The sequence below is a fragment of the Engystomops pustulosus genome, chromosome 7, assembly GCF_040894005.1.
Source record: "Engystomops pustulosus chromosome 7, aEngPut4.maternal, whole genome shotgun sequence".
Taxonomy (NCBI): domain Eukaryota; kingdom Metazoa; phylum Chordata; class Amphibia; order Anura; family Leptodactylidae; genus Engystomops; species Engystomops pustulosus.
The window spans coordinates 152,047,608-152,074,170 of NC_092417.1; the positions used below are offsets into that span (position 1 = coordinate 152,047,608).

At 45.3% G+C, this 26,563-nt stretch overlaps 2 protein-coding genes across 4 annotated transcripts in view; one reads left to right on the top strand and one right to left on the bottom strand.

Annotated features, from left to right (window-relative positions):
• Positions 1-10,570, bottom strand: part of SYVN1 (synoviolin 1) — a 32,770-nt gene extending 22,200 nt beyond the window's left edge. The window contains exon 1 of the mRNA XM_072118306.1: positions 10,447-10,570. The gene's annotated coding sequence lies outside the window, so the exon portion shown is untranslated. The remainder of the gene's footprint in view (positions 1-10,446) is intronic.
• On the top strand, positions 10,375-16,700 carry SPDYC (speedy/RINGO cell cycle regulator family member C). Of its 3 annotated transcripts, none has more exons than XM_072118307.1 (7): positions 10,375-10,528; positions 12,432-12,675; positions 12,933-12,991; positions 13,838-13,923; positions 14,737-14,908; positions 14,981-15,281; positions 16,416-16,700. In XM_072118307.1, exons 2-7 carry the CDS (start codon positions 12,468-12,470, stop codon positions 16,475-16,477), a joined length of 888 nt encoding a protein of 295 aa, XP_071974408.1. In that variant the 5' UTR covers positions 10,375-10,528; positions 12,432-12,467; the 3' UTR covers positions 16,478-16,700. The 3 variants fall into 3 exon arrangements, with proteins under 3 accessions (XP_071974408.1, XP_071974409.1, XP_071974410.1); XM_072118308.1 differs by having other exon boundaries at positions 10,431-10,559; XM_072118309.1 differs by lacking the exon at positions 10,375-10,528 and adding an exon at positions 10,719-10,861.
• Positions 16,701-26,563: the final 9,863 nt, after the last annotated feature.

The following is a 26,563-nucleotide window of genomic DNA, read 5'->3' on the forward strand; positions in this document are numbered from 1 at the left end:
TTAATATATACCCCTCTTCCCAGCCTCCATTAATTAATTAAATACACATTATTAGTGGCCAGAAAAAAAAATAAACGCTAACTTACCTCAAGGGCTGAGTGCGATTTCTTCTTCATCTCTTCTGGGGCTCGACGCTCTTCTGCTACATCTTCAGCACAGCGTCTACTGTGCAGCAGCAGGGACGGCATGCAACAAGCATGCCGATGTAATTGAGTATGCTTGAATTGGCAGCGTGTGCTGTGGGCCCTTTTGAGACCTCTGGGGCCCCGGCACTTGCCTGGGTACGCCGGGTGCTGGCGCCGGCCATGGCTAGTGCACAGGGGGAGGTCCTCGGCCCGAGTGCACATGCGTTTCCAGCGAAACGCATGCGATCGGCTTATCAATCGTATGTGTGTTCGGGCCGAGGACCGCCCCCTGTGCGCTAGCGTTGCGTTATAAACGGACGCCTAGCGGTACATGTGACTGCGGCCTTACAAAGACACAAGGCTGTCATGGCAATCGATCGCCGCCTCCTGATGAGGTATCACCGTAATCGTAGTGATCTGTAGAATAAAGATAATATAGTATTTTTAGTGTACGGTGTACGACCCCCAAAAAATACGAAAAAGACAGTAAACCAAAATTGACAATTTTCTTTTCACCCATACATTCAAGAGTTAATAAAATCTCATCAATAAGCTAATGACCCACTAAAATGAAGTATTTGTAAAGTGCATCTCATGTCGCAAAAAATAAGCCCTTATTTGTCCAAATTGCCAAAAAAAATAAAGATTGTATAGCCAATAAGAAGTTCTCTGAATGGCGCAGCTTCCTCTCCATGCCCTGGCGTGTGCCCATACAGCAGGTTACCACCGCATATGGGGTATTGTTATACACGGGAGGGATTGGGTATCAAATTTTGTGGAGCGTTGCTTTTGTGGAGCATCAACTGTGATGTCAGCCGCTGTTGACGTCACAGAGTGCGCCGGGCGGGCCTTCCGCACGGAGCTGTCGCAGCCCTGAGCCGGCATGAAGACAGAAGAGGCGCGGCCACGGAGCTGCCGCGGACCTGCGGCATGAAGATGAAGATGAAGAGGAGCTGTCCGGGCCGTCGGAATGGTGAGTAGTAAGTTTATTATTTTTTTTTACCGGCAACAGGGGGCTGGCAGGCTGTATACACAAAGGGGCTGGCAGGCTGTATACACAAAGGGGCTGGCAGGCTGTATACACAAAGGGGCTGGCAGGCTGTATACACAAAGGGGCTGGCAGGCTGTATCCACAAAAGGGCTGGCAGGGGGGCGTGTCCTAGCAGCTCATGGAGTAAGACGTGTCCTCTGCAGCTCCCGCACCCGGTCACCTACTAAGCGCTACATCAGCACCTCCACGCTGGCAGGACACACCAGAAAGGGTCCCAAACGGGGCCAGACCACCACGGGATCCTCCACAACTGCCGGGCAAACGATGGACCGCTTCCTTGCCAGTGCCGCAGGATCCAGTCTGCGGACTGCAGCGGCACCACGCGCTCTCCCACCACGTGCGCGGACTGGCGCGAACAGAGCAACAGTGGCGGCTCTCTCACCGTCGGACCTACCCCAGCCAGACGGAGTCAGCCGCACATCCCGGGACCCGCTGTCCTCACCGGACCTGACACCGCAACAGGAACAGGCGGTAAGGTGCTCCCCCCCGATCAAACCTCCCCAGGTCAGAGAAAAACCGGAGGCCCGCTCCCGGCCGCCATCTTGGGCCACAGTGGCAGGGTTGCAGGATGCGATCTCCCCCTTACACATCCATCAGGAGGGTGGAGGTCGCCTAGCAGCCGGGACAAGAGAGGAGGAAGGGGGACCCCCACAGCTAACACCGGGTATTATGGAGGACCCCAACATGGAAGAGTTTCCCCCTCTCCTCTGCAGGCAGGAGACTCCCCACTCCACAGGGCAAACCAAAATGGCCTCCCCCTTACACATCCACCAGGAGGGTGGAGAGCCACATGAAGAGGAACCCCAAACTGGGTTGACCCGCCAGAGCAAGACCTAAGCGCTACCCCATCACTGACGGGGCTGATCACTAGGCCCGATCCATGGCAATCCTCGCAAAGCTCAGAATCATCGGCGGGCTCTCCTGCCAGACTTTCTTATGCCTTACCACCAGAGCTACATACCCTGCTCCAAGATTTACCAACTAAGTCGGATTTCAAAGGGTTAATTACAGATGTCAAAGACACTTTTCGTAGAGAATTAAATTCAGTCAGACATGACCTGCGCTCCCTAGTGGACAGAGTGGAAAGCATAGAGTCGTCCCATGATGATACCAGAACATATGTGGCGCAGCTGCAAGAGAATGTGGCCACCCAAGCTGGGGTGATCCGCGACATGAACCGGCATATCGAAGACCTTGACAACCGGGGACGCCGCAATAATATACGAGTTAGGGGGGTACCTGAACCAAGAGGAGCAGAGAACGTCAAAGGCCTCCTGGAAGCTTTATTTAACCAAATTCTCGACCGACCTCCAGCCCATAAGATAAAGTTTGATAGGGCCCACAGAGCCTTAGGCCCACGCGGCTCAGCGACAAGACCAAGAGATATAGTGTGCTGTGTAACGGACTATGAGCTTAAAGAACAGATTATGATACAAGCCAGGAAAATGGATCCTCTAATCTTTGATGGTGTACAGATTCAAGTCTTTGCGGATCTTTCCTGGATAACGCTTCACAAGCGTCGTCAACTAAAGCCATTGCTACACAAATTGAGAGAGAACGGAATCGCATACCGCTGGGGATTCCCCTTTGCCTTATCGGCTACTAGAGATGGCCACACTGCGCTACTACACACCTATGCGGACTTGCACCCCTTCTGCCAGGCGCTTGATTTGGAAGTCCCAGATATCCAAGATTGGGAAATATCTCCACCCCCAAAAGCCCCACCTCCCGAATGGTCCCAAGTGCAAAGGAAGAGAAATCGTCCACCATCCAAGAGCCCGCCAAAGACCATGAACACCTGATCCCACGACGGCCAGGGAGATTCTGTCCCTCAGATCTTATTCCAAATAGTCCTGTCGGTCCTTCGATGCCATGGTGACCGGAGGGGACTTGTAGAGAGACTTCTACATGAACCAAAGTTCTACATTTTTGAACTATATCCTTAGAAATTTAGATTAAAATTTTTCTTTTTATAGAAGATATGCCTTCCTTCAATACAGGGTGTCTATGGGTGGTCTGGCGGAGCCTGTGGTTTCTTTGCCATACTCACAGACCATTACATAGCATACCCTCACCAACACTAGTTTGTATAACCGGTGCTTGGTTACGGTTAACATTTCATATGTTATTTTGTCTTTACCATATTTCCTCCCCCACCTTCCCTCTTGTATCTACCCCCAGGTATCACTTTCGAGTGTCAAATGACAGATGGATACCAGTTTCCGGCACGAAGCAACTCCTGACTAGCAACAACACCCGTCCCACTGGGGACAAAAGGTACCACTGGCTCCCCCTCCACATACCGCCAGCACAATGGTTAAGTTATTGACGTTAAATGTGAAAGGGTTAAACTCAAATGCTAAAAGACGTATGGCCCTACTAGAGATGCGGACACAAGGGGCTGAAGTGGTGTTCCTACAGGAAACCCACTTCGATGCATCAGGGTCATGTGCATTTGCAAAAAGCACATACCCCATAGCGTATATGACCAAAGGGGAAAAACGTCGAGGAGGGGTGGCTATACTAGTCACAACCTCCTGCCCTCTCCAGATAACGGACACAATACTAGACCCCAAAGGCAGATACATTATCCTTCACGGGTCTTTTGGGGGAATTCCCATTACCTTATGTAATGTCTACGCGCCCAAAACGGGCCAAATTCAATTCCTTAAATACGTCTTCCGGCGACTATCCAAATTTCCCCCAGCAATGCTACTTATGGGGGGTGACTTTAATTTACCGTTCTCAGCATATACAGACCGCCTATCAACACAAAACACCCCTCCCCCCCCTGCACTCCTCAGACTCACAAGAGATTTCCGAACACTGATCAGACAGCAAGGCCTTTATGATCTATGGAGGATAGATAACCCAAGGGATCGCTCCTTTTCTTTCTACTCTCCACCACATGGTACACACACTAGAATAGATTATTTCTTTGGCTCCATACAGACATTACGCATAATGCATAAATCTATCTTGGGCCCAATAACATGGTCAGACCATGCTCCCTTAACTTTAGAATTAAATGCTTCTAATTCACACGTAAGGAGGTGTCATTGGAGGCTTAATGAGTCTCTTCTGAAAAAACCGCTCCAACGGGATGCATTGGCCGCTGTCATCAAAGAGCACTTTCAGTCCACAGCAGACCATATGTCGCTGCCAATGTGCTGGGAGGCCCATAAAATGATGGTCAGAGGGAAATGCATATCATTGGCAGTGGCCATGAAAAGAGAACGCACTAAAACCCAGACAGAACTACAGTCCCAACTACGCTCCCTGGAAAGACAGCTCCTAGTGAACCCGACCAGACCCCTCCTTAAGAAAGTAGTGGAGGTCAGGGCCAAATTAAAAGAATTAGCACTTGAACGCACAGAGAAGCTTTTGCTATATATATATAAGCAGAAATATTACGAGAAAGGTAATAAGGCTCATACCCTCCTAGCTAAACAACTGTCGGAGAAATCCGGCAGATCCGTAGCACACTCTCTCAGGCGTTCAGACGGATCCATAACCTATGATCCACGGGAAATTTCAGACATATTCCATGCCTATTACTCTAAACTATACAATCTGCCTAATTCACTACCGCTAGATCCACTCTTACGGGATTCCCAAATTGATTCTTATTTGCAGTCGTGTGATCTTCCTCGCCTCCCTTCGGAAGCAGTAACCTCCCTCAATGCCCCTATAGATGAGGAAGAGCTGGCGGAGGTAGTGAAATCCCTGCCAACCGGCAAATCACCGGGGCCTGACGGACTTACTTATTTATATTACCAGACTTACCAACCACTCCTGGCGCATCACCTACTTAAGCTATATAACGCCTTTCTACAGGGAACACCGGTTCCGCAAGAAATGTCCCACTCACACATTACCCTAATACCTAAACCCGACAGAGATCCTGTAGACTGCTCCAATTATCGACCGATAGCTTTATTAAATGCGGACTATAAAATTTTCACAAAAATACTAGCCAACAGGCTCATACAATGGATCCCTCAACTAATCCACAAGGATCAGGTGGGCTTCGTCCCGTCCCGCCAAGGAGGGGATAATACTAGACGGAACATAGATTTGATTGAGGTAGTAAATAGAACCAAAAGTGAAGCTCTTCTTCTAAGCCTAGATGCAGAGAAGGCTTTTGACCGCCTAGGGTGGTCTTTTATGTTGCGGACTATGAGAGCCTATGGCATACGTGGGCCATTTCTGAATATCATAGGAAATCTGTATTCCTCCCCCTCTGCCTCAAACTACCCCACATTACGTCCCCTAGATTCCCAATCCGTAACGGGACGCGTCAGGGCTGTCCCTTATCCCCCCTCCTATATATTTTGTGTATTGAACCGTTGGCGGCAACTATCAGACGATCGGTTGATGTTAAAGGAGTGCTAGTGAGGGACAAAGAATTCAGACTCTCATTATTTGCCGATGACATACTACTAACCATCAGCCAACCACATACCTCACTTCCTAATTTACACAGACTACTGGAAGCTTACGGCAGGTTATCTGGACATAAGGTGAACATCAGCAAAACGGAAGCCTCACCCCTCAACCTCCCCCAAAACACTTTGGCCTTACTGAAAACTAACTACAACTACAAATGGCAGACAACAGCCTTGAAATATCTGGGGGTTAAACTCACTTCCACATATAAAACACTTTATTCTCAAAATTACCCTTCCCTTTTTGACTCATTAAAAAGCCTACTACACAAGTGGAACGCATTACCGATCTCCTTCTTTGGAAGAATTACGGCAGTCAAAATGTCTATTCTCCCAAAGCTTATGTATTATTTTGAATCCCTACCGATCCCAATACCCATTAAAATCCTCAGAGGAATGCAAGCCTCGCTTATGCAATTCATATGGGCACATAAGCGCCATAGATTAGCACGAGCACTCATGGTACAACCCAAAGATAGAGGAGGCCTTGGGGTGCCCGATTTAATTAAATATTATTGGGCTGCACATCTGCGAAGAGTCCCGGCCTGGTCCACTCTCCAAGCCTACTCCAAATGGATGGAGATAGAGAAACTGTGGAGCGCCCCGGTTCAGCCCAATGCTTTCCTCTGGGCTACCGCATCGACTCCACCGACTATACAACTTTTAGGCCCCATGAAACATACCAGGTCCATATGGCTAAAATGCTTCAAGTTGTTCCCTCTGGAATCCACCCACTCCCCTATGACTTCATTATTATATAACCCTGGTTTACCATCAAGTCTCACGGGGTCCATGTCCCGACCATGGCACCTCAAGAGCTTGTTCCGTTTTGCTGACATTATTGACGCCGGCACTAAAACTCTGCTTGACTTTCCAGACCTCATGGACAGATTTAATCTACCATCTTCAGCCATGTATAGCTACCTACAAATCAAATCCTTCTACGCTTCCCTACATAGCTCACCGTCTATATCAAATCCTACCGACTTTGAACGACTTTGTAAATTAAATGTCTCTACTGCCGGACTTATCTCCACAATCTATAAAATATTAATTAACCCTGACCCCTCAAAGGTACCAAAACACGAATACATGAGGAAATGGGAAACTTTCCTGGGAAGGGAGCTTCCACTGGAGACCTGGCAGATAGTATGGGAGAGGGCAGCTAAAGCATCTCAATGTGTCCAATACAAAGAAAACCAATATAAACTGTTAATGCTCTGGTACCATACACCGGCATTACTGCATCATATATACCCAGACTCACCTGATGTTTGCTGGCGGTGTGGAGCGGGGGAAGCAGATGTAAAAAACATTTTCTGGCTTTGCCCAACTATACAACCATATTGGTCCACAGTTACAAACATCTTATCCGCGGTTTTCAATTGTCAGATCCCTATAGACCCGAGTACCTGCTTATTGAACCTCTACCCAAAAGGGATGCGCAAACACGCCTCCAGACTACTCCTACATCTCCTCACAGCAGCAAAGTGCCTCATCTCTGTAAAATGGAAACAAGCCACAGCACCCTCCCGGGTAGAGCTCTGTACAAGAATACAAGAGATACGCACCCTAGAATACCTTACTGCACTCTTACATAACACAGTAGAAACATTTAACCGCATATGGGCCCCATGGGATGATTATTGGACGGGTCGGACAGTTTGCTAAAGAGATCGCTTCCACAATGGGAAGCACCCGTTATCCCGCTCTTTTAGATACCACCCTACTCCCCTTTCCTCATGTCTCCAGTCTATTGTCTGTCTTCCCTCACTTTCTCTGTTGATTATATCTGTATATTGGACTTGCGGCCTTAGGATAACACTCTTAAGGGCTTTCATTGTTTTATACAAGGTGGTCTTTGTCAGTTGATAAGACCCTGTTGATTTACTATGTTAAAACCTAGATACTTTGCTAAAAATGCTACCTTTCATCTGTACGTAATGATATGAATGACATATAAACTGTAAAACTGAAAAACTAAATAAAAATACAGTTAAATACAAAGGGGCTGGCAGGCTGTATCCATAAAGGGGCTGGCAGGCTGTATCCATAAAGGGGCTGGCAGGCTGTATACACAAAGGGGCTGGCAGGCTGTATCCATAAAGGGGCTGGCAGGCTGTATCCATAAAGGGGCTGGCAGGCTGTATCCATAAAGGGGCTGGCAGGCTGTATACACAAAGGGGCTGGCAGGCTGTATACACAAAGGGGCTGGCAGGCTGTATACACAAAGGGGCTGGCAGGCTGTATCCACAAAGGGGCTGGCAGGCTGTATACACAAAGGGGCTGGCAGGCTGTATCCACAAAGGGTCTGGCAGGCTGTATCCACAAAGGGGCTGGCAGGCTGTATCCATAAAGGGGCTGGCAGGCTGTATACACAAAGGGTCTGGCAGGCTGTATCCATAAAGGGGCTGGCAGGCTGTATCCACAAAGGGGCTGGCAGGCTGTATCCATAAAGGGGCTGGTAGGCTGTATACACAAAGGGGCTGGCAGGCTGTATACACAAAGGGGCTGGCAGGCTGTATACACAAAGGGGCTGGCAGGCTGTATACATAAAGAGGCTGGCAGGCTGTATCCATAAAGGGGCTGGCAGGCTGTATCCATAAAGGGGCTGGCAGGCTGTATACACAAAGGGGCTGGCAGGCTGTATACACAAAGGGGCTGGCAGGCTGTATACACAAAGGGGCTGGCAGGCTGTATACACAAAGGGGCTGGCAGGCTGTATCCACAAAGGGGCTGGCAGGCTGTATCCACAAAGGGGCTGGCAGGCTGTATCCACAAAGGGGCTGGCAGGCTGTATACACAAAGGGTCTGGCAGGCTGTATACATAAAGGGTCTGGCAGGCTGTATACATAAAGGGTCTGGCAGGCTGTATACATAAAGGGGCTGGCAGGCTGTATACACAAAGGGTCTGGCAGGCTGTATACATAAAGGGTCTGGCAGGCTGTATACATAAAGGGGCTGGCAGGCTGTATACATAAAGGGGCTGGCAGGCTGTATACATAAAGGGGCTGGCAGGCTGTATACACAAAGGGTCTGGCAGGCTGTATACATAAAGGGTCTGGCAGGCTGTATACATAAAGGGTCTGGCAGGCTGTATACATAAAGGGGCTGGCAGGCTGTATACATAAAGGGGCTGGCAGGCTGTATACTGGGAGGCTGTGACCAATGCATTTCCCACCCTCAGCTTATACTCGAGTCAATAGGTTTTTCCCGTTTTTGGTGGTAAAACTAGGTACTTCGGCTTATACTTGGGTCGGCTTATAGTCGAGTATATACAGTAGAACATTTTGAAGTTCGAAAATCAAGAATTTTTCCAAATTTTCACCAAATATCTGATTTTCTCATAAATAAATGCAAAACATACCACCAAAATTTTTCAACTAACATGAAGTACAAAGTGTCACGAGAAAACAATTTTAAAATCACTTGGATATGTTAAAGAGTTCCGAAGTTATAACCACTTGTAGTGACACAGGGCAGATTTGAAAAAATGGGCCGTGTCAGGAAGGTGAAAAGTGGTTTCAGCGTTAAGGGGTTAAAAATGGTCCAAAAATGCGACGTGGGTAAGTAACATTGAATTTTAGCAAATGCAATGGAAACGCAATGTACCTTTGCATGTGATCCAGGCTGAAGCCTTTGGTATGCATCAAAAACGTGACGCAACGTGTTGTGTGAAAGCACCCTGAGGGCGCTGTCCCACGTTGCGTTCGCAAACGCAGACGCATTCAAAACCGCGCCCACCGGGGCGGTCCGCGGTCCGATCGCATCGGCGTTTCTATGGAAACGCCTGCGATCGGGAACGCAAAACACCGGCGGCTCGTACCCGATCGCAGGCGTTTCCATAGAAACGCCGATGCAATCGGACCGCGGACCGCCCCGGTGGGCGCGGTTTTGAATGCGTCTGCGTTTGCGAACGCAACGTGGGACAGCGCCCTGAGGGCGCGTTCACACGTTGAGTTTTGGTCGCGTTTTCATTGCGTTTGAAACGCATTACAACAGCTGATGAAAGGTAATTTGCCTAATTACATTACCGTTTATGTTTGGTAACACAATGTTAACGCATGCGTTAACAAAATGCATGCATTAATGTATTGTTAACGCATGCGTTAATGCATGTGTTTTGTTAACGCATGCATTAACACAGCGCTAACAAATGTAAATAGTAATGTAATTAGGCAAATCAGCTCTCCTCAGCTGTTGTAATGCGTTTTAAAACGCAACGTGTGAATGCGCCTTGAAGGATGCAAAAACACAATGAAAAAGCACCATGTGTCACCGGCCTAATGTAATTAGGAAAATTTCCTCTCTATAGCTGTTATATTGCGCTTCAAAACGCATGCGTTAACACCACATATGAACGCAGCCTGACGGCGCATTCACTCGAAGCGTTGTGTCACGTTGTGTGTCATGTTTTTTGACGCATTCCTCTGGCTTCAGCCTTCATTACATGCTAAGTTTATATTGTGTTTTAGCAGATGCAGTGGAAACGCAATGTAACCTTAGCATGTAATCAAGGCTGAAACCAGTGGAATGCGTCAAAAATGAAACGCACAACACGACGCAACACATATATGAATGCGCCCTAAAGACTTTTTAAATGCGTCAAAACCGCAATTAAAAAAAATGCAACACATCGTGTGAATGTACCCTCACAAGCTGCACTGATTGACTACACCTAGTGGGTGCCACAAGGAGGCCACACAGGGTGTAAGCCTCACACACCTGGGTCCTGATGAGGCTACAAGCCACGCCCCCACGCTCCAGCTGTCACTGGGCGGGGTATAAGAGCCCCAGCGCGAGAACGGGGCGGGATTCTCACCGCTCCTGCTTTTATCCTGTGTACAGGAGGCCGGGTGGGTCACAAATCCATCCATCCTTCTCTGGTTACTTCCTCTGCTCAGGTCAGTGCCTGCGCTGTGTACACGCTGCCCGGTAGGTTCAGTAGAAGGTCAGGACTGTGAGCCGCGTCTTGTGTACTGGGGAGCTGTTACCCTCCAGTGTGATGCTGGGAGTTGTAGTTTAGTCTCCGTACAGTCTGTAGTCTGGCTCCGCCTCCTCTCTGCGAGTCCTGTAGGCGGGAAGCTGCGGCGGCTCAGCGCGGGCAGAGTTCTGTCAGGCTCAGGCCCCGCCCTCTCGCTGTGGCGCGGTATATAAGCCTCCCGCCCGCGGCTTCCTGAGTCTGTGGCAGCCGAGCGCTCGGATGTGGAGGATGCGTAGTCACCCGCTGCTCCTCAGTAAGCGCCGCTCTGTGATTCCGCTACTTATCCTTTACCTCACTAGTTTGGCGTTGCAGGACGTTCCTTTATACGAGATGTATGATGGGGACTTATAATGGATATAATCTCCTTATGGCAGCATAGGTGCTATACCATACAGCGTGGGGTGACTGTGATCCCTGTTTCAGGCTCTACCAATACAAGCTATGGCTTATTCACACAGGGTGGTCTGGGGCCTCTGTTTTTGGGTGTCCCATTGATCATATATAGATGGAGGACACTCTTGTCCATCTCCCCATAAGCCAGGTTATTACTAGCCCTGTATTGCTTTATGGTGGTCATAGGGTCCTATTTCATAATACTCTGCACACGGGTGGAAGTTTCTATTGGACTTATAGCGATCTAAGGTGAAAGTGTATTGTTAGACTTCATAGTATATTAATGTGATTGATTCTGGAAACTCAGGTTATCTTTGGAAAAACAGCACCACACCTGCTCATAGGTTATGTTGGGTATTGCAGGCCACTTGATGGTGCTGAGCTGCAATATCTCAACGGGTCAGGCACCATGTGGTATCTGTTGCACTGCTCTTTAAAGGGTATCTGTCATCAGTAGCTCTTCTGGCTCCCCCATGTTTGCATAGAGAAAAGTGTGCACATTGCTAAAGTGTTTTTATAATAAAACTTGATTTTTCTGATAAGAAAAGTTAGATGAAGCTGTTTTTTATCAGAAGAAGGCAGTTTTGTTATAAAAACCGCCTTTGCAATGTACACAGTATTCTATAGGTAAATGGAGGAGCTTTCTGATAGGTTCCCTTTATCATCTTTGAATATCTATAATGTCATGATCTACTATTCAAGATTGTGAAGGGCATTACCCAAGAGCTCTTGATTTTAGATAACAAAAATAAGAATGTCACTGAGGCTGGATATGAGTAAGTGGTAGATATAGTGTTATAGTATATCAGAGTGTTTAAGAATATGTTCACATCCGTCTGACTATAATTGGGGTTTTCCTGCAAAATAAGTTAGAGCTTAACTTGCTCATGTGTGCTGAGACCCCCACAGAACATGAGGTCCAATGGAATCTGTACCTCCCTCAGAGCTCTTTGGTCCTCCGAGATGCAGAGCAGCCGGTCACATATGGCAGGGCTGCTCCATTTATCTCTATTGATCTGAAGGTGATTGGAGAGCACTGTACTTGGCTATCTCTGGCAGCTCCATAGAGATGATGGGGCAGCCCTGCCATGTGTGACCAGCTGCTCCGCATCTCGAGGAGCGCCGAGGGGTTAGACGGAGGTACATTGGACCCTATCCTGTGGATAGGGCACAACTTGTGTAATGGAAAACCCCTTTAATGTCTAGTAAATGGAAGATTGTTTATTGGACCAGAGACTGAAATATTCCAGCACTCTAGGCTTTTTGTTAATTTGGTCCAAAAATAAAATGAGTACACATTCCAGTGTAGATGTTACCCAGGTCTGATGTGCTTGACAGTGTATAGGTTGAGCTTTGCTTGTTATAATGTATCACTGCTGTTGCATTAGCATCTTGTATTGTTGGGTGATATTTATATCTTTTACTTTCAGATCAACCCTTAAGCTTCCTCCCCTTTCCCTCACACAATGAGGCACGTGCAGCTTCTCCCTCGGGCCGCAGCAACTGCTGGCAGCGTGGTGAAGCAGAGCATGGTAAGGGGACACCAACATGCTAGGGTTAATGGAGCGCGCAAGTCGCGAATCCCTGAGAGAGAGGCTCCTGTAACCAGATCCAAGGTGGCAAGTATTCTTAATCTCCAACCTCAAGAGCGCCAGGCCTTTTACAGACTCCTAGGTAAGAGCAGACCTCCCATGAGCATAAAACATGGTTGCCTTAATGCCAAAACACCACTGCCTCCCTTGCAGTCGACTGTGTGTGGTATTACTGCAAAGGCCTCTCACTTCTGAGCTTGGTCTCTAACCTGGTATTGCAGCTAATCATAGATGGGGTTTATCTATTTCAGAAAGTGGTTAACTTTCAATACTTTACTAACCCCTTTCACCATTTAGGTTACATCTATTTATTGTTAATGGTTTTTGTTTTCCCTGCAGAAAATGAGCTGGTTCAGCAGTTCCTGTCTATGGATGCCTGTTTAAGAATCTCAGACAAGGTATGACTGATCAAACTTGACTATTTCAGCAGCTGGCAGGAAATAAACTTTGTTACACTCTGCAGTCAAATATTTTGTGCCACATATGACTACTGTGTCTTCTAGTCCTCAATTGCTTTGGCGCACCTGTCGGGGCAATTTTGGACACTAAACCACCCTCTGATTCTTATGGACCAGTTGTTTAGTGTCCCAAATTGCACTTTAACGAGTCCTTATGTGCCTGCCAGCAAATAAATTAATACTTGCCTTGGCCTTGCCTTGGCATACTACACCCCAGCTTCAGTACATTGCACTTGTGCACTGAAACTGGGGTGTACAACTTCACTGCACAGGCCAAGGAGCATGAGATTGGTCCAATAAGGCGTCAGACACATCTCTAAGCAAGACTTGGTAAAGGGTGATTTGGGACACCAAATCACCCACGGGTTCTTATGAACCAATGGTTTAGTGTCCCGTGATGGGTCCTTAAAGCCTGTAGCTCTGTGTACTTGCTGGAGTTACTGGACAGAGAGTAACTGAATGAAATGAACTTGGCATGTCTCATTGGTTCTAGGGTTTTGTCTGGTAGATCCTGCAGGTTCATGGAGCTAGTTTATACTAGTTCATACTCGTGTGGGCTCTAGAATGATGGCCTATTCTCAGACCCAAATTCTCACTACTGGTGACCAATCCTAAATTCCCAGACTGTGCACCAATACAATGACTACAGGAACCGATCCAGTTAGTGGAACTTGATACAGAAGGTTCCCTGTCTACATCAGACAATATAGAATGAAGGGATACACTTAACAGTTCAGTGGTTGTGGAAATTGCTCTGATATGTAAATATTATTTTCTAATCCCTAGTATCTTCTTGCAATGGTCTTGGTGTACTTCAAACGTGCAGGCCTCTACACTAGTGAATATTCCACCATGAACTTCTTTGTTGCACTGTAAGTACTTTTTTAAGACAATTTCTTTTTTTCGTCCAAATGCTCCAGTCTTGGAGGAGGTTGACTCTATTGTGGCTCTCATAAGTCTGCAAGATTGCCAAAAGCAGTCTTGCCTTCCGGTCCTGGTGTGCCATTATTGGTCCCACATACCAGTTTTAGATATGGGTATTATGGTATTCAGCTAGCTAAACAGTTCAGCAAAAGGCAGCAGTGTTGCCTGCATGGTCTTGATTCATGTCGAGACATGGTTGGTTCAGCACAAAATAGCAGAATGTCTGTGTACATTCAGTTCTTGCCCTAGACCAACTTCAAGATTGCACTGTAAAGAGAAACCTGTGTTGTGGTACATGCTGTGTACATGAGAATTTCAAGCCCTGCCTTAGAGTAATGGGTTCTACAGAGCTGCATTCCCATGACAATAAGAGACCAATTGAATTTTGGAACTATGAGCAATGTTTTGGTGACTAATTGTACTTCCAGACCTCTCATGTACAGATGCATTCTTTGCCATAGTGACAATGTATCCTTATAGCTCCATAGCCAAAACTAATCAACTCGTACATTTTGCGTGTTATTTGGCCAGATGGCACATTAGTGATGCCAGTTTTTTATACTGTCAGTGAAGGGGTTATACAGTGGAGACTCCTCACTTTCATTATTGGAAAATCAAAAATGGCATACAATAGAAGGATTCTTGGTTGTATCTTAACTGCTGACCAGACTATTCAGGCCACTAAACCTACACAGGATTTGGTTATAGGCAATACAGGGCCTGCACAAATCTGTCACTTTATTGTGTTTCTCTGTTTCTAGTTACTTGGCTAATGACATGGAAGAGGATGAGGAGGATTATAAATATGAAATCTTCCCATGGGCCTTGGGAGACTCCTGGCGGGAGTTATACCCTCAGTTTCTGCGACTACGGGACAGTTTTTGGGCAAAGATGAGCTACAGAGCGGTTGTGAGTCGAAGGTTCTGTGATGAGGTAAAAACATGAATGTTGGAATCTCATTATGTACATGTTGTGGCTATTTGTACTTATATATTGTTTTTGCAGGTGATTTCTAAAGATCCTTCTCATTGGGCCTGGCTACGTGATCGCCCCATCCACCATAGTGGGGCTTTCAGGAATTACCTTAGAAATGAGGATGACCTGTTTCCACGTGGGCCAGGCTTCACCCCTGCCAGCTGTGAACTTTGCTGCAGAACCAGCAGCAGTGGATCTGAAATGGAAACTGAAAGCTGCTCCTCACCAGAACAAGAGATGATTTCTTTTTCTGCTGAACAGTGGCCCCAGGACCTCCTTATTTTGCCTCCAGAGCTGTTGCTGGACCCTGAATCCACTTATGACCTCAACAGTAAGTTGTGTTCCACTTTAAGTCTACATTCACATGGATGTATAGCCACCTGGACATAGGCAGGCATACGGCAGCGCACTGGCGGGGTAATGCCCCATGGCCAAAGATGGAGCATGCCCCATATTTTTTGCACCCACTGCTCAGAATAGTGAGCACTCCTTGTGCTTACTGTCCCAGACCTGGGTGACATAGCTGTCTACTGGGGGGATATACGTTGCCTCAATGCTTGTGAATGTACCCAAAGGTTGGCAAAATTGTATAATCTTGAAAGTACCCAGATTTGGCATAGGCTGTGTTTAGGCTGGTACTGTACTACTAGAGAAGCCAATACCTTGCCTATCATTCTTGTGTTAAATTGGGTTCCTTGAAGATTATAAAGTTATGGCTGTAAAAAATCATAACAGAAGAGTAGGTTTAGTGTTGAGAGCTTGGTGACCCACGTGGCTCAAAGTAAAGCGGTGCCATATCTGGCTAGTGCACAGTCCATGAGTCAAACTGACCATGGTAGTCTTATATGGCCCTTAAACCAACAATTAAATGATTTCTACCACCAGGATGAAGGATTGTAAACAACACACTTACATGCTGATGTGTGCCCCCGTATCAGGTTTGGCTCTTTCAGCTTCTTAGGACCTTGTTTTTACAAGGGGTTTAAAAAAAGTGCATTGGAGCCTGGACCCCCTCAGTCAAAATTTTTAAAACTTATCTTCAGGTCATAAATGCAGATCCTGCCAGATGGGGCACATACCCGTATGTTGTGTGCTTGGTTTACAATCCTTCATCCTGGTAGTAGATTTCCTCTAAGAATGTTCATATGTTGGCTACTATTAGTCTGCCCTCAGATTGTCCCCTTTCTGTGTCTCTGGCAGGATCTAATGGGTTTGTGCTAAGGACAGACCTGGGGTCTTCAGTCCCCATACAGAATCTACAGGAGTATATGGTATCACATAACATTGGATTATCTGCCTTTGACTCTACAATTATCTTTAAAACCAGTAGAAAGTGGGGACTATCAAAAAATCAAATTAAAAACAAAGTTTGGGGATGTTTAGCTTTCTAAATCTACAAATATCACCCAGAGCAGTGGAACACCCACCCCCTTCGCTAAAGTAATTTTACCTTTTTTTACTTCAGTTTTTCAGGAACCATTAGTTGGACTAGATTCTGGTGGTGCGGCTTTGGACTGGAATCTATAGCACCTTGTGTCTGCACTGTTATCTCCTGAAGTACACTAGACCCGAATTCAAAGACTGCAAGCACTTAACACATGTTTTCATCAGCCTGAGTGGCCTTGGTTGGATAGGATGTCTGTATGAAGCTGTTATTTATTGGCTATATATATTATGTCAGTTCTGTGTGTAAATACAATGTGAATGTAACTATATGTAGGGTGGTCACTAATAAAGGTCACCAAATATACAGCTGTATGTTGGCTTTTCTGTACATTGATGGTGGACAGTGTCCACAATTTAAACACGTTCTAGGGAAGTTTCTTTAAAATTTGCACTCAGGGTTTGCTTTGTCCAAGACGTTGCTTAAATTTCAGAAGTCTAGTCCACTGTAATTGCTGTAGTCTCAGAAAAAAAAATTGTAATTGCAAAAAAGTCTTTAAAATATTGGTATGGCATAGGTTTTATATGAGCAATAGCCTTTAACTGCAAGGTTTTCATCTCTTTAATAAAACTAAAAATGCTAAATAAATGTAAGGTGTAAACTCTGACTAAGCTTCGTGGTTTTACTACCTGCTTTAGGTGACCTTGACTGGGAAGGACCCAACCTGGTGTTATCACAAACATATGCAAGTTTTTCCACTATTCCTCCTCTGTGGTTGACTCAAACTGAAGATCTAGAAGAGATGTTAACTGGGCCTGGACTATGGGTCTGAGAACATCATAAGTTGTGTGCAGGGAGCTGTAGTCAAAAGGACTTCTAGTTCTCTGTGCAGAAATACATATTTTGACATTTTCAGTTTACCCCTAGGGGGGCAGCACAACCTCTCAATGCACTTTATATGGAACTTGGTTGCTGATAATTGTCATTACAGAAACCATTGTTCTAAGCCACAGGGGATTTAGTAACAGCTACCACTTCCTGACCATTGTTGCATATTCCAGAATCTGCTCCCTTTTTTCTGACTTCCTTTGTATTTTTCTCAAAAAAAAAAAAAAAAAAAATTATATAGGCTGTCAGTCAAGCACTTGGGTGTGGCTGTTCCTACACTTATGAATAAGCTGCACCGCTGAATATTATAATGACTCGACCTCTCAGGTCACTTGCATACTGCTTCAGTACCTAAGTGTTTAAGTTTGCGGGAATGTAGAGGGAATACTGTGCTATTGTATCACATGGATTCTTTATGTACAGTGCTATTCCTTATGTGGGCCCCAGCATGTCCAGTGCCGTCATCAGCCCTTCTCCTACATACATAATATACTTATACTGTATATACACATAGTATATAATACATCATATACTTGGACATACACAATATACACCATGCATCCAGAATATATACACATACAGGACATACACATCATAAACACATACAGTAACATACACATTAATAAATGTACTCACTGGGCCACATTAATCAAAACTAATGCAGTCTATACTAGGCCCAGTTTGCCTGTGGAGAGTACATACAGGATTCATCAAACATGAATCTGGTGCTCCCTTCACTGCACATGGACACTTCTTTTGTGGTGCTGACACAAAACTGGTGCAGACAATTTATAAATACATGTACAAGCAGAAAACTGGTGCAAAACTGTCAGTCTTCATATTCCAGGCAGGTGTCGGAGGTCACAGATATGATTTCATGCTGCTGCCTATTAGCTGCTGAACACATTTGGGTAGTAGAGACGATACATTTCAGTCCTGCTGTTCTGTTTTGCCCTCCCCTGATACTTTTTGGAGCTGCCGGCTCATCTTCGTACTGTGTATAAATGGTACATTCCACTATTTACTGTGGCCGGGCCCTCTAACACTGCGCCCCAGCCATGGCTACTACCAATGTAATGATACCCTTATATAAAGCACAATAAAATTTCTACAGCAGGACTGATGGATTTCTTTGCCTGCACTTCTCTCTGTATCCACCAGGGGGAGGTTTTCCTTTGTCACTTTTTATAGTCGCACTCAAAGGCAGTGGTGGCGTACCTATGGCACTTGCAGCCCTTTCTGTGGGCACCCAGGCCTTTACCCCAATTTAGAGTTTGCCAGATAGGACTCAAGGCTTTCCCCTGTGATCCAATACAGCCCAGGACGTGCCATTCTTAACACTATTTTAAGGCAACATCCTTGGCTGCCAGGACTACAGGAGGAGTGAGAAGATGTGGATAGAGATGGATAATAATTCTTTACATAGCGCACACAGATTACGCAGCGCTGCACAAAGCATGTCAAATCGGTCCCTGTCCCCAATGGGGCTCACAATCTAAACAACCTAACAGTATGTTTTGGCGTGTGGGAGGAAACCGGAGTACCCGGAGGAAACCCACACAAACACGGAGAGAACATACAAACTCTTTGCAGATCTTGACCTGGGTGGGATTCGAACCCAGGACTCCAGTGCTGCAAGGCAGAAGTGCTACTCACTCAGCCACCGTGCTGCCCTATTGTCATTGGAGCTCCTGCTCTTGGTCCCCTGATCCTTCCTATTCAGGGGACCCTGGAGGGAAGCTACAATCCAAATTTCTCCATCTTTCTATTGTATTGTTGAACTCGGGACCCCAATACAATTTAAACCTGTGATACAGCAGAGTCCAATAAGTTACTGCTTAAATTGTCATGTTGCCCCTTTGCGAGATATATAAGTGGGTTTTGGTTGTAGCTTGGGCACTCTGTTTCCAGAAGGTTCGCCATCACTGCACTAAGGTCTTCAAGAAGCAGGTGAAAGTTTATATAAACTTTTACATTAAAGTTAACATTATTGAATATAGACCAAAGTGCCAAATTCTTACCTTTTTGCCTCACCATATCTTATTGCATCTAGTGCAATATCTGGGTGTCTTTTTTTGCCAATATCCACCCACAACACAATGAAATTTATAATGGATATAAATGTGAAATTATTGTTGTAAATGTAGTATCTTGACTGTGCAGCACATTTTACATTGTGGGTGTTTACATGATTTTCAATATTTGAATGTAGAAATGATTGTATTAGGGGAAAAAAAGGTTTTGTTGCCCCTTTTGCAATTTGAGGGCAAAAAAAAGTCTGTCTTCCGGGGGATCTATCTATACAAATTGTGCAGGTATAACAGTTCTGAGTAATTGGTAGGCCGAGACTCAAACCATAGTCCCAGATTTCCTCAATTTTGCCATTTTCTATATACAGGCAGTCCCCGGGTTACATACAAGATAGGGTCTGTAGGTTTGTTCTTAAGTTGAGTTTGTATGTAAGTCGGAACTGTATATTTTATCATTGTAATCCCAGCCAGAACTTTTTTGGTCTCTGTGACAATTGGATTTTAAAAATGTTGGGTTTTCATAAGAATCAATATTAACACTAAAGCTTCATTACAGACACCTGTGATAACTGTTACAGCTGATCATTGTAGCCTAGGACTAAAGTACAATAAATTACCAATATCCAGTGGTCCGTTTGTAACTAGGGGTTGTATGTAAGTCGAGTGTTCTTAAGTAGGGGACCGCCTGTATTACCTTCTCTGGGTAGAATCTGGTTGATCTACATACAGGTTCTTGCCATCATCCCATAAACCAGGATTCCTGTAGAAATCTTGTGTAGTGCATACATGTACCTTATGCAACAGCCCAAAAGGACATTTCTATCTATACGGCAGGGGGTTCACCAACAGAGTAGAGAGGATGTTACTGTAAATCACACCAAAACCTGGCCAATGGAGGACACATCTAGCTCATGTGCCGCTATCTGCGGCCGTTTTATTTCCTGTAATCTGATGGTTGAGGCAAAAAACCAGAGGCTTTCTCTTTGGGTCTTTCGTTAATTCCTTGTGACTTTCAGAACTTTAAAGTGCTGCTGGATAAGATGTCTTGTCCCTTAAGACACCTGCCTTTTTTTTTTTTCCTCCAAATTCGAAGGTTCTCTCTCTCTCGAGATATGTAGGGCAGTTCAGGTTGAGCCATCATCCATCGCCTATGTGGGTTCTGACAGCATTTTGAAATATCCGGTATCAGTATCTTATGTTTATCATGTTATTGCGTTGCATTGGGTTTACAAGGCTGGTCCGGGGTGGACGCTGAATATGCCTTCTTATTTATTACCCGTACATGTGGTGTCCAATTATTGGGTTGCCAGTTGGATGATGTCTTTTATTAGAACGCGTTTACCAATGGGCGGCTTCATTAATCGTTAATAGTTTTTTAGTACTTGTTTGTCGTGGATCCTGTGGTGCAGAGGTTCTCCTGTCTGGTTACTTATTACCTGGACTGACTCTTCTGGAAGTTACCTGCTTAGTTCCTTTTTTTTCCTTGCACAGTGTTTTTTGGTTGTTGTTCAGCTGATTCTTAGTTCAATTGGAAATGTATTCTGTGGATAGTGTTTTGCACTATGACATTATATGCAGATGACACCCGTTCTGTATAGTGCCAGCTCCGCTCATAAACCGGCACCATAATTTATGGCGCTAGGTGTTCTGTACTATTACGGTGCACATCGTGAGTGGGTTAAGGTGAAGATAACATCCATAATAGCTATAAAATCTTACAAGGCGTATAAAGTCAGATAAATCTCAATGTACATCAAATTCTAAAGTCATTGATACATTGTATACATGCACAACCCCACAATTCCCTCGCTGACTTCCAGCAGTATATGCAGTCAGTCACAAGGGGAAAAAGTGGTTTATTTAGTCTTTGTGAACATAAAGGATGCCTAGAGGATAGTGACCCGTCCACCATTAGGAAAATCTGCCCCTAGCATAGTCATCGGGGAACCCTTGTATGAACCATTGGTCATGAGAACGCCACCTGTATCAAAAACAGAGTCCAAATGGACTGTATCTAGGACTGCAGCTCTAAGAGCATTCTTCGATATGACGGACTGGACGGTTTTAAGGCAGAGGATATCAATGAGTAGACCGAGTGTGATGGCATACCTCAAATTCTGCCTGGAGGAATCGGTCCGCTGTTACCCAACAGTAAATCATGGGTGTCCAAAGAACAGAAAGTCTTATTAAGCAGAAAAAGGCAAAAAGAGAGAAGCATTGAGGGATTCAAAGTTAAGAAAGAAAATACAAGAGGGTAAGGAAGCTTTTTTGGGGGGGGGATTGGAAGCCAAACTTGGAGTGAATTATGTAAAGAAAGTCTGGTCTGGTCTGGGGACAATAATGGATCTGAGAGGGAAATCAGAACAGACAACAGACAGATGGCAGAGGATATAAATATCATCTTCAATCGCATGTCAGAAGAGGATCCAGGAACTGCAACAGTGGAACCCATAGTAAAACAAACAATAGACCCAATTAACATGTGGGGAGAAATAGACAGGTTCTGAGATACAGGGTGTTCTGAAGGTCCTCAAAGCAAACAAGGTTTGTGGATCTGACATGATCTGCTCTTGCTTTCTTAAAACCAGTGCCAATGGGTTTTGTGAAGTTTTAGTGGAACAATTCAATGGCAGTCTAAGTTATGGGCTGGTACCAGTGACTTGGAGAACCTCAAGTATACAACCACTGCAAAAGACCCAAAAACCAACCAGCCCCAATGACTACAGACCTGTTGCCTGACCTTCCATGTCATGAAAGCATTTGAGAGGCCGTCGGAGGGTGTTTAGAGCCACTGAAATTCGTTTACAAGGACAAAATAGGCGTAGACCATGTAGTACTGTTCCTGCTGCACAAAACTTCTTCACATCTAGAACACAGTGAAATCTCAGTCTGAATCTGAGGTACTTTGATTTTTTTTATTGCTTTCAACACTATAGAGCTGATCCGCATGACAGATAATATAACGGAACTACAAATTGACACCACATTAGTAAACTTGATTTCTGATTACAGTAATTTTTATACAGACACCCTGACATTGCAGGACTCTATACATTGCCATATACAAATTCCTCACATTTACCCAGACTGAGGAACATCAGAACAGACACGGGCGTCTGACCTCAAATTGAGGTGACAACCCTGCTTGGTGTCCCTTCGACCAGATGGCTCTTACTACGTTTGCTCACTGGCAATGCTAGAACATCTGCTGACCAACTCCACATTTGAAGATCTCTGCCTCTCTCCTTCTGCTCCTTCTCATGCCATCTCCTTGTTCTATTCCATACTGACACGAGTGGATATGGCAGACTCCCATCCCAGATGCCCAAGTGCCTGGGAGGGGGAACTCAATTAATCATTTACCCCTGATTTTGATGCCGTAGTTAAATTCCAAATTTTTGACTTGGTGGTACAGAACACCAGTAAGGTTGCATAAAATGTTCTCATCCCTCCCAGACACTTGCTGGCGTTATGACAATGAAGTGGGGTCTGTGCTCCACAGTATGTGGGATTGCAGGCCCATACAGAACCTCTGGCGGGCCATCTTTGATCTCTACAACAACATCTACAGGGGAAAAGTCACAACAACCCCTGAGTAGGCACTTCTGTCCATGTTTTCTGGAACCATTGCAAAATACAAAAAAAAGCCTATTGCGCCATTTCCTTATGGCCATGCGACAAATAATCCCTAGATTATGGAGATTGACCGAGGCACCTACCAGATTGCAATGGATAGAGGCGGTAGACTCAATCAGAAACATGGAGGAGCTAAAGGCAAGTGATGAGGGCATTTATGAACAATTCCATACCGTATGGTCTCTCCCTATACCCCATTACCCTCCCCATCCTGTCTTGTCTTTTATTGGTAAAGCATACTTACGGTTTTGGACTATCTTTAACAGGTTAATCTGTTGTTTTGTTATTTTTGTTTATTGATTGTTACAAATGCAATGTATACCATTCTCCAAATCTACATAACCAGATTATTCCTGTATACACACATACCTGAATGTTTCAAGATATGTATTGCTATATCATATGCTGTAACTTAAAACTTAAAGGGAACCTGTCACCAGGATACCCGTTTTTAGCACTCCCCCAGTCCCCACAGAGCATAGTACATACACTGCCAAAGTGTTTTTGTATTTAAAATTGGTTTTACAGAAAAAAAGATATGTTATATTGTACCTTTCATTGGCATCTGCTGTGTGACTAGGCAGTTGCCTATTGGGAGGGGCTGGAAAGGAGCAGTTTCCCCCCCCCCCCACCCTTGGGAAACAGCTACTCCATGTAATCCCGAGTGTTGGGAGTTATTCATATATTTGAAAAGGTCACATGTTTCCCAAGGGTGGGGGGAGGACTGCTCCTTTCTAGCGCCTCCCAATTGGCAACTGCCTAGTCACACAGCAGATTCTAATGATAGGTCCAATATAACATATCTTTTTTTCTGTAAAACCATTTTTTTTTTTAAATCAGGTAGCTTTTAGGTAGCATATAGACTTCACAGTATTAACATACAGAAATCATAAACACTTCTGTGTAGTGTACAATTAGTTTCAAACATTATACAATACAAACCTCCCCCCCCCTTAGGTCTGGCTGTTTCACGATTGCCTCTTGTTCCAGTGTCCCCAGAATTATCATTCCCAGCAATTAATAAAGTTTGATGTTAGACACAACTGTAGCTCCTGCCACTTTCAACAATTTTCTGATGATGGTTGGCTCCATTGCAAATTTGTGGACTGGAATGAAAGAACGATGTTGCGGACCAGGTGGTTTAAGACCAAGGAGATTGTCAGGCACCAGGGGTATTGGACCCACTGGACCACCGTGAACGATCATGTAAGCTGACACCTGGGAACGGAGTCTAAGTGGTACCCGGTTTTTACCAGAGCCCGCCACAAACGGCTTGGACTTGCTGTGGCGTGGTATCACTAGGTCGCTTCACAGACACAGGTGCAGTGGCTGCCAAGATGTAGTACAAAGTTGTAAGGCAAGGTCGGGACAGGCAGGAGGTCAAGACAAGCAGCACAGGATCAGAGTCGGGGACGTAGCAGAAGGTCAGGACAGGCAGCACAGGATCTAAGTCAATAACGGAACCGGGGTCACCACGGGCATTCAAAATACAAGGCAGAGGAAGACGCAGCCCATTTATAGACACCACTAGAGCCAGGAGAGGGAAGAGACGCTGCAGCAGGGCTGCAGGGAAATGAAAGGGCACACAGGTGCACCTGTGACCTGAAACATAGGTCGCAAGAGCAACCCTGACAGTGATGGTGATTTGAGGAGAAACAGGACACCCCCAGAACCGACAAAGATCAAAGAGGAAGTGCAGGCCCTATAAAGGCTCAGCTATGGGAGGCATTGAGCAGCAGCAGGGAGGAGGAAGAGGCCAACGACCACCCCTATTTAAAGTGAAAACCCCCATGTTTTAAATGTAACACCAGGACACCCCCAGTCCGTGAGCAGTTGGGGGACACCCTTCAGGAGCTCTGTTTTCGGTGTACCATCGGTACAACCGATATTCCTACCAGGAGGTAGAGTCAAAAGTAAAACATTCTTATTGACTTCAGTATGTCAGAACAAATCACATGATAAACCCATCCCACTAACAAGTGATATTTTTTGTTTTTAATAGCATCAGCAAACCCGTTTTTGAGAATAATTGTTCTGGTCATGTATTATGCATGAGGCTTGGCAAACAGTCTTCATTAAAATATCTTACATTTATAACTGTGATGCTAGGACTCCCATTCCTGGACCAGTGCCTGGTCATTTTACCTCTTTCTAAATTAATTTAGTCTTCCTGGAAACCCCCTTCACCAGTTCCTAGTCATTCTGGCCAGAAAGGATATGCTGAGGCCTATTTCTGACCCATCAGCACCCAGAGTGTCACAATTGATGTACTATGTATAGTATGATATAGTACAGAGACCATCAGGACTCTGAACCTACAGCCAGGGTAGGGTAAGTAGATCAGACTACAGGCCCTGCTCTGAGGTTTGCTGCTCGGGCATCCGGCTCACACATGGGGCTGGGGAAATCACAGGAATATGTATGAGCCCATAGAAATGCATCTGTTGATTTGATGGATAGCACACAGATGTCAGAGATAGTCACTAACCTGATGGTATCTCCAATAGGTTGTACTTGGTGATATTGTTCTCTTTACTGTATTTATCTAAACCTCATACATTCACCATTCTGGATTGAGTGGGACAATCTAAAATTTCAGGGTCTGCTCTGCCAGGGCAGTGGGAGATATGTCCCAGGTCCCAACCATATTTGCCAAAGGCGCTACCTTTAGACCTCAGCTGAGAAACAGCGCTGCTTAATTATATAGCAACAAGGAATAGGGGGGCTAAGAGTCGGGGCACAATATGTGTATGTGGGGGGCATAATGTGACATGGTGAAACAGCCTTCATTATGTAGACTTGGTACTTGTTTCTGTATATAAGTCTATTCTGTCATGTATGGACTGAAGTTTTGTTGTTTGGCCACAAGAGGTCGCTGTTTATCGGAAAATACAAAAAGTCTCTAGATGTGCTGTGAAAAGAACTGGGACGCCCTGTAGGCAGATCTACCCTGTTTCCCCGAAAATAAGACACCCCCAAAAATAAAACCTAAAGCAATTTTTATCAAGTTTAGAAATATAATGCCTCACCTGAAAATAAGACCTAGCAGGAGTCATTGCTACCGATCCCCTCACGACATACATTAGCATTAGTAGATCATTTAGAGAGGTTGTGACATGGGTGTCAGCTACCTGGACAGGAAGGGCTCATTCAAAAATGTAAGTATTACTAAATAACAGAGATTGGAGCCAGTGATTCTAAAAGAAATGAGTCAAGAAATTCATCATGAAATTCAGGGTTTGGAGAGTTATGATGAGGTTCCAGAAGATGATGATAAGACTTAAAGGGAACCTGTCACCAGGGACCTCATTTTTCACTAAAGACAGATTGTAAAAGCCCATGACACCTGCAGTGCACATCTGCCTTTCTACCTTTTCTAAGCATTTGCATTACAATATAATTGTGTGTTATAACTTACCTTGCTCCCTGACAAAATCCTGGGGTAGTCACAGGGGCTGGACTTTGGTTTGGATGCATTTCAAAAAACAACATGTGCCTTGTCTGTGTTCCTCACTCCTCAGAGCTTGGCCCCCACCTCTGTGCTCCTGTACAGCTCCACCTCCTGCTCCTTCTCAGAGGTCACAGCCTGGTGACCTCAGTGGGGGAGGGACAAGCTGTACAGGAGCACAAACATGGAGACAGCTTGCTGCTCAAACAGGTCACATCTTGTTTTTT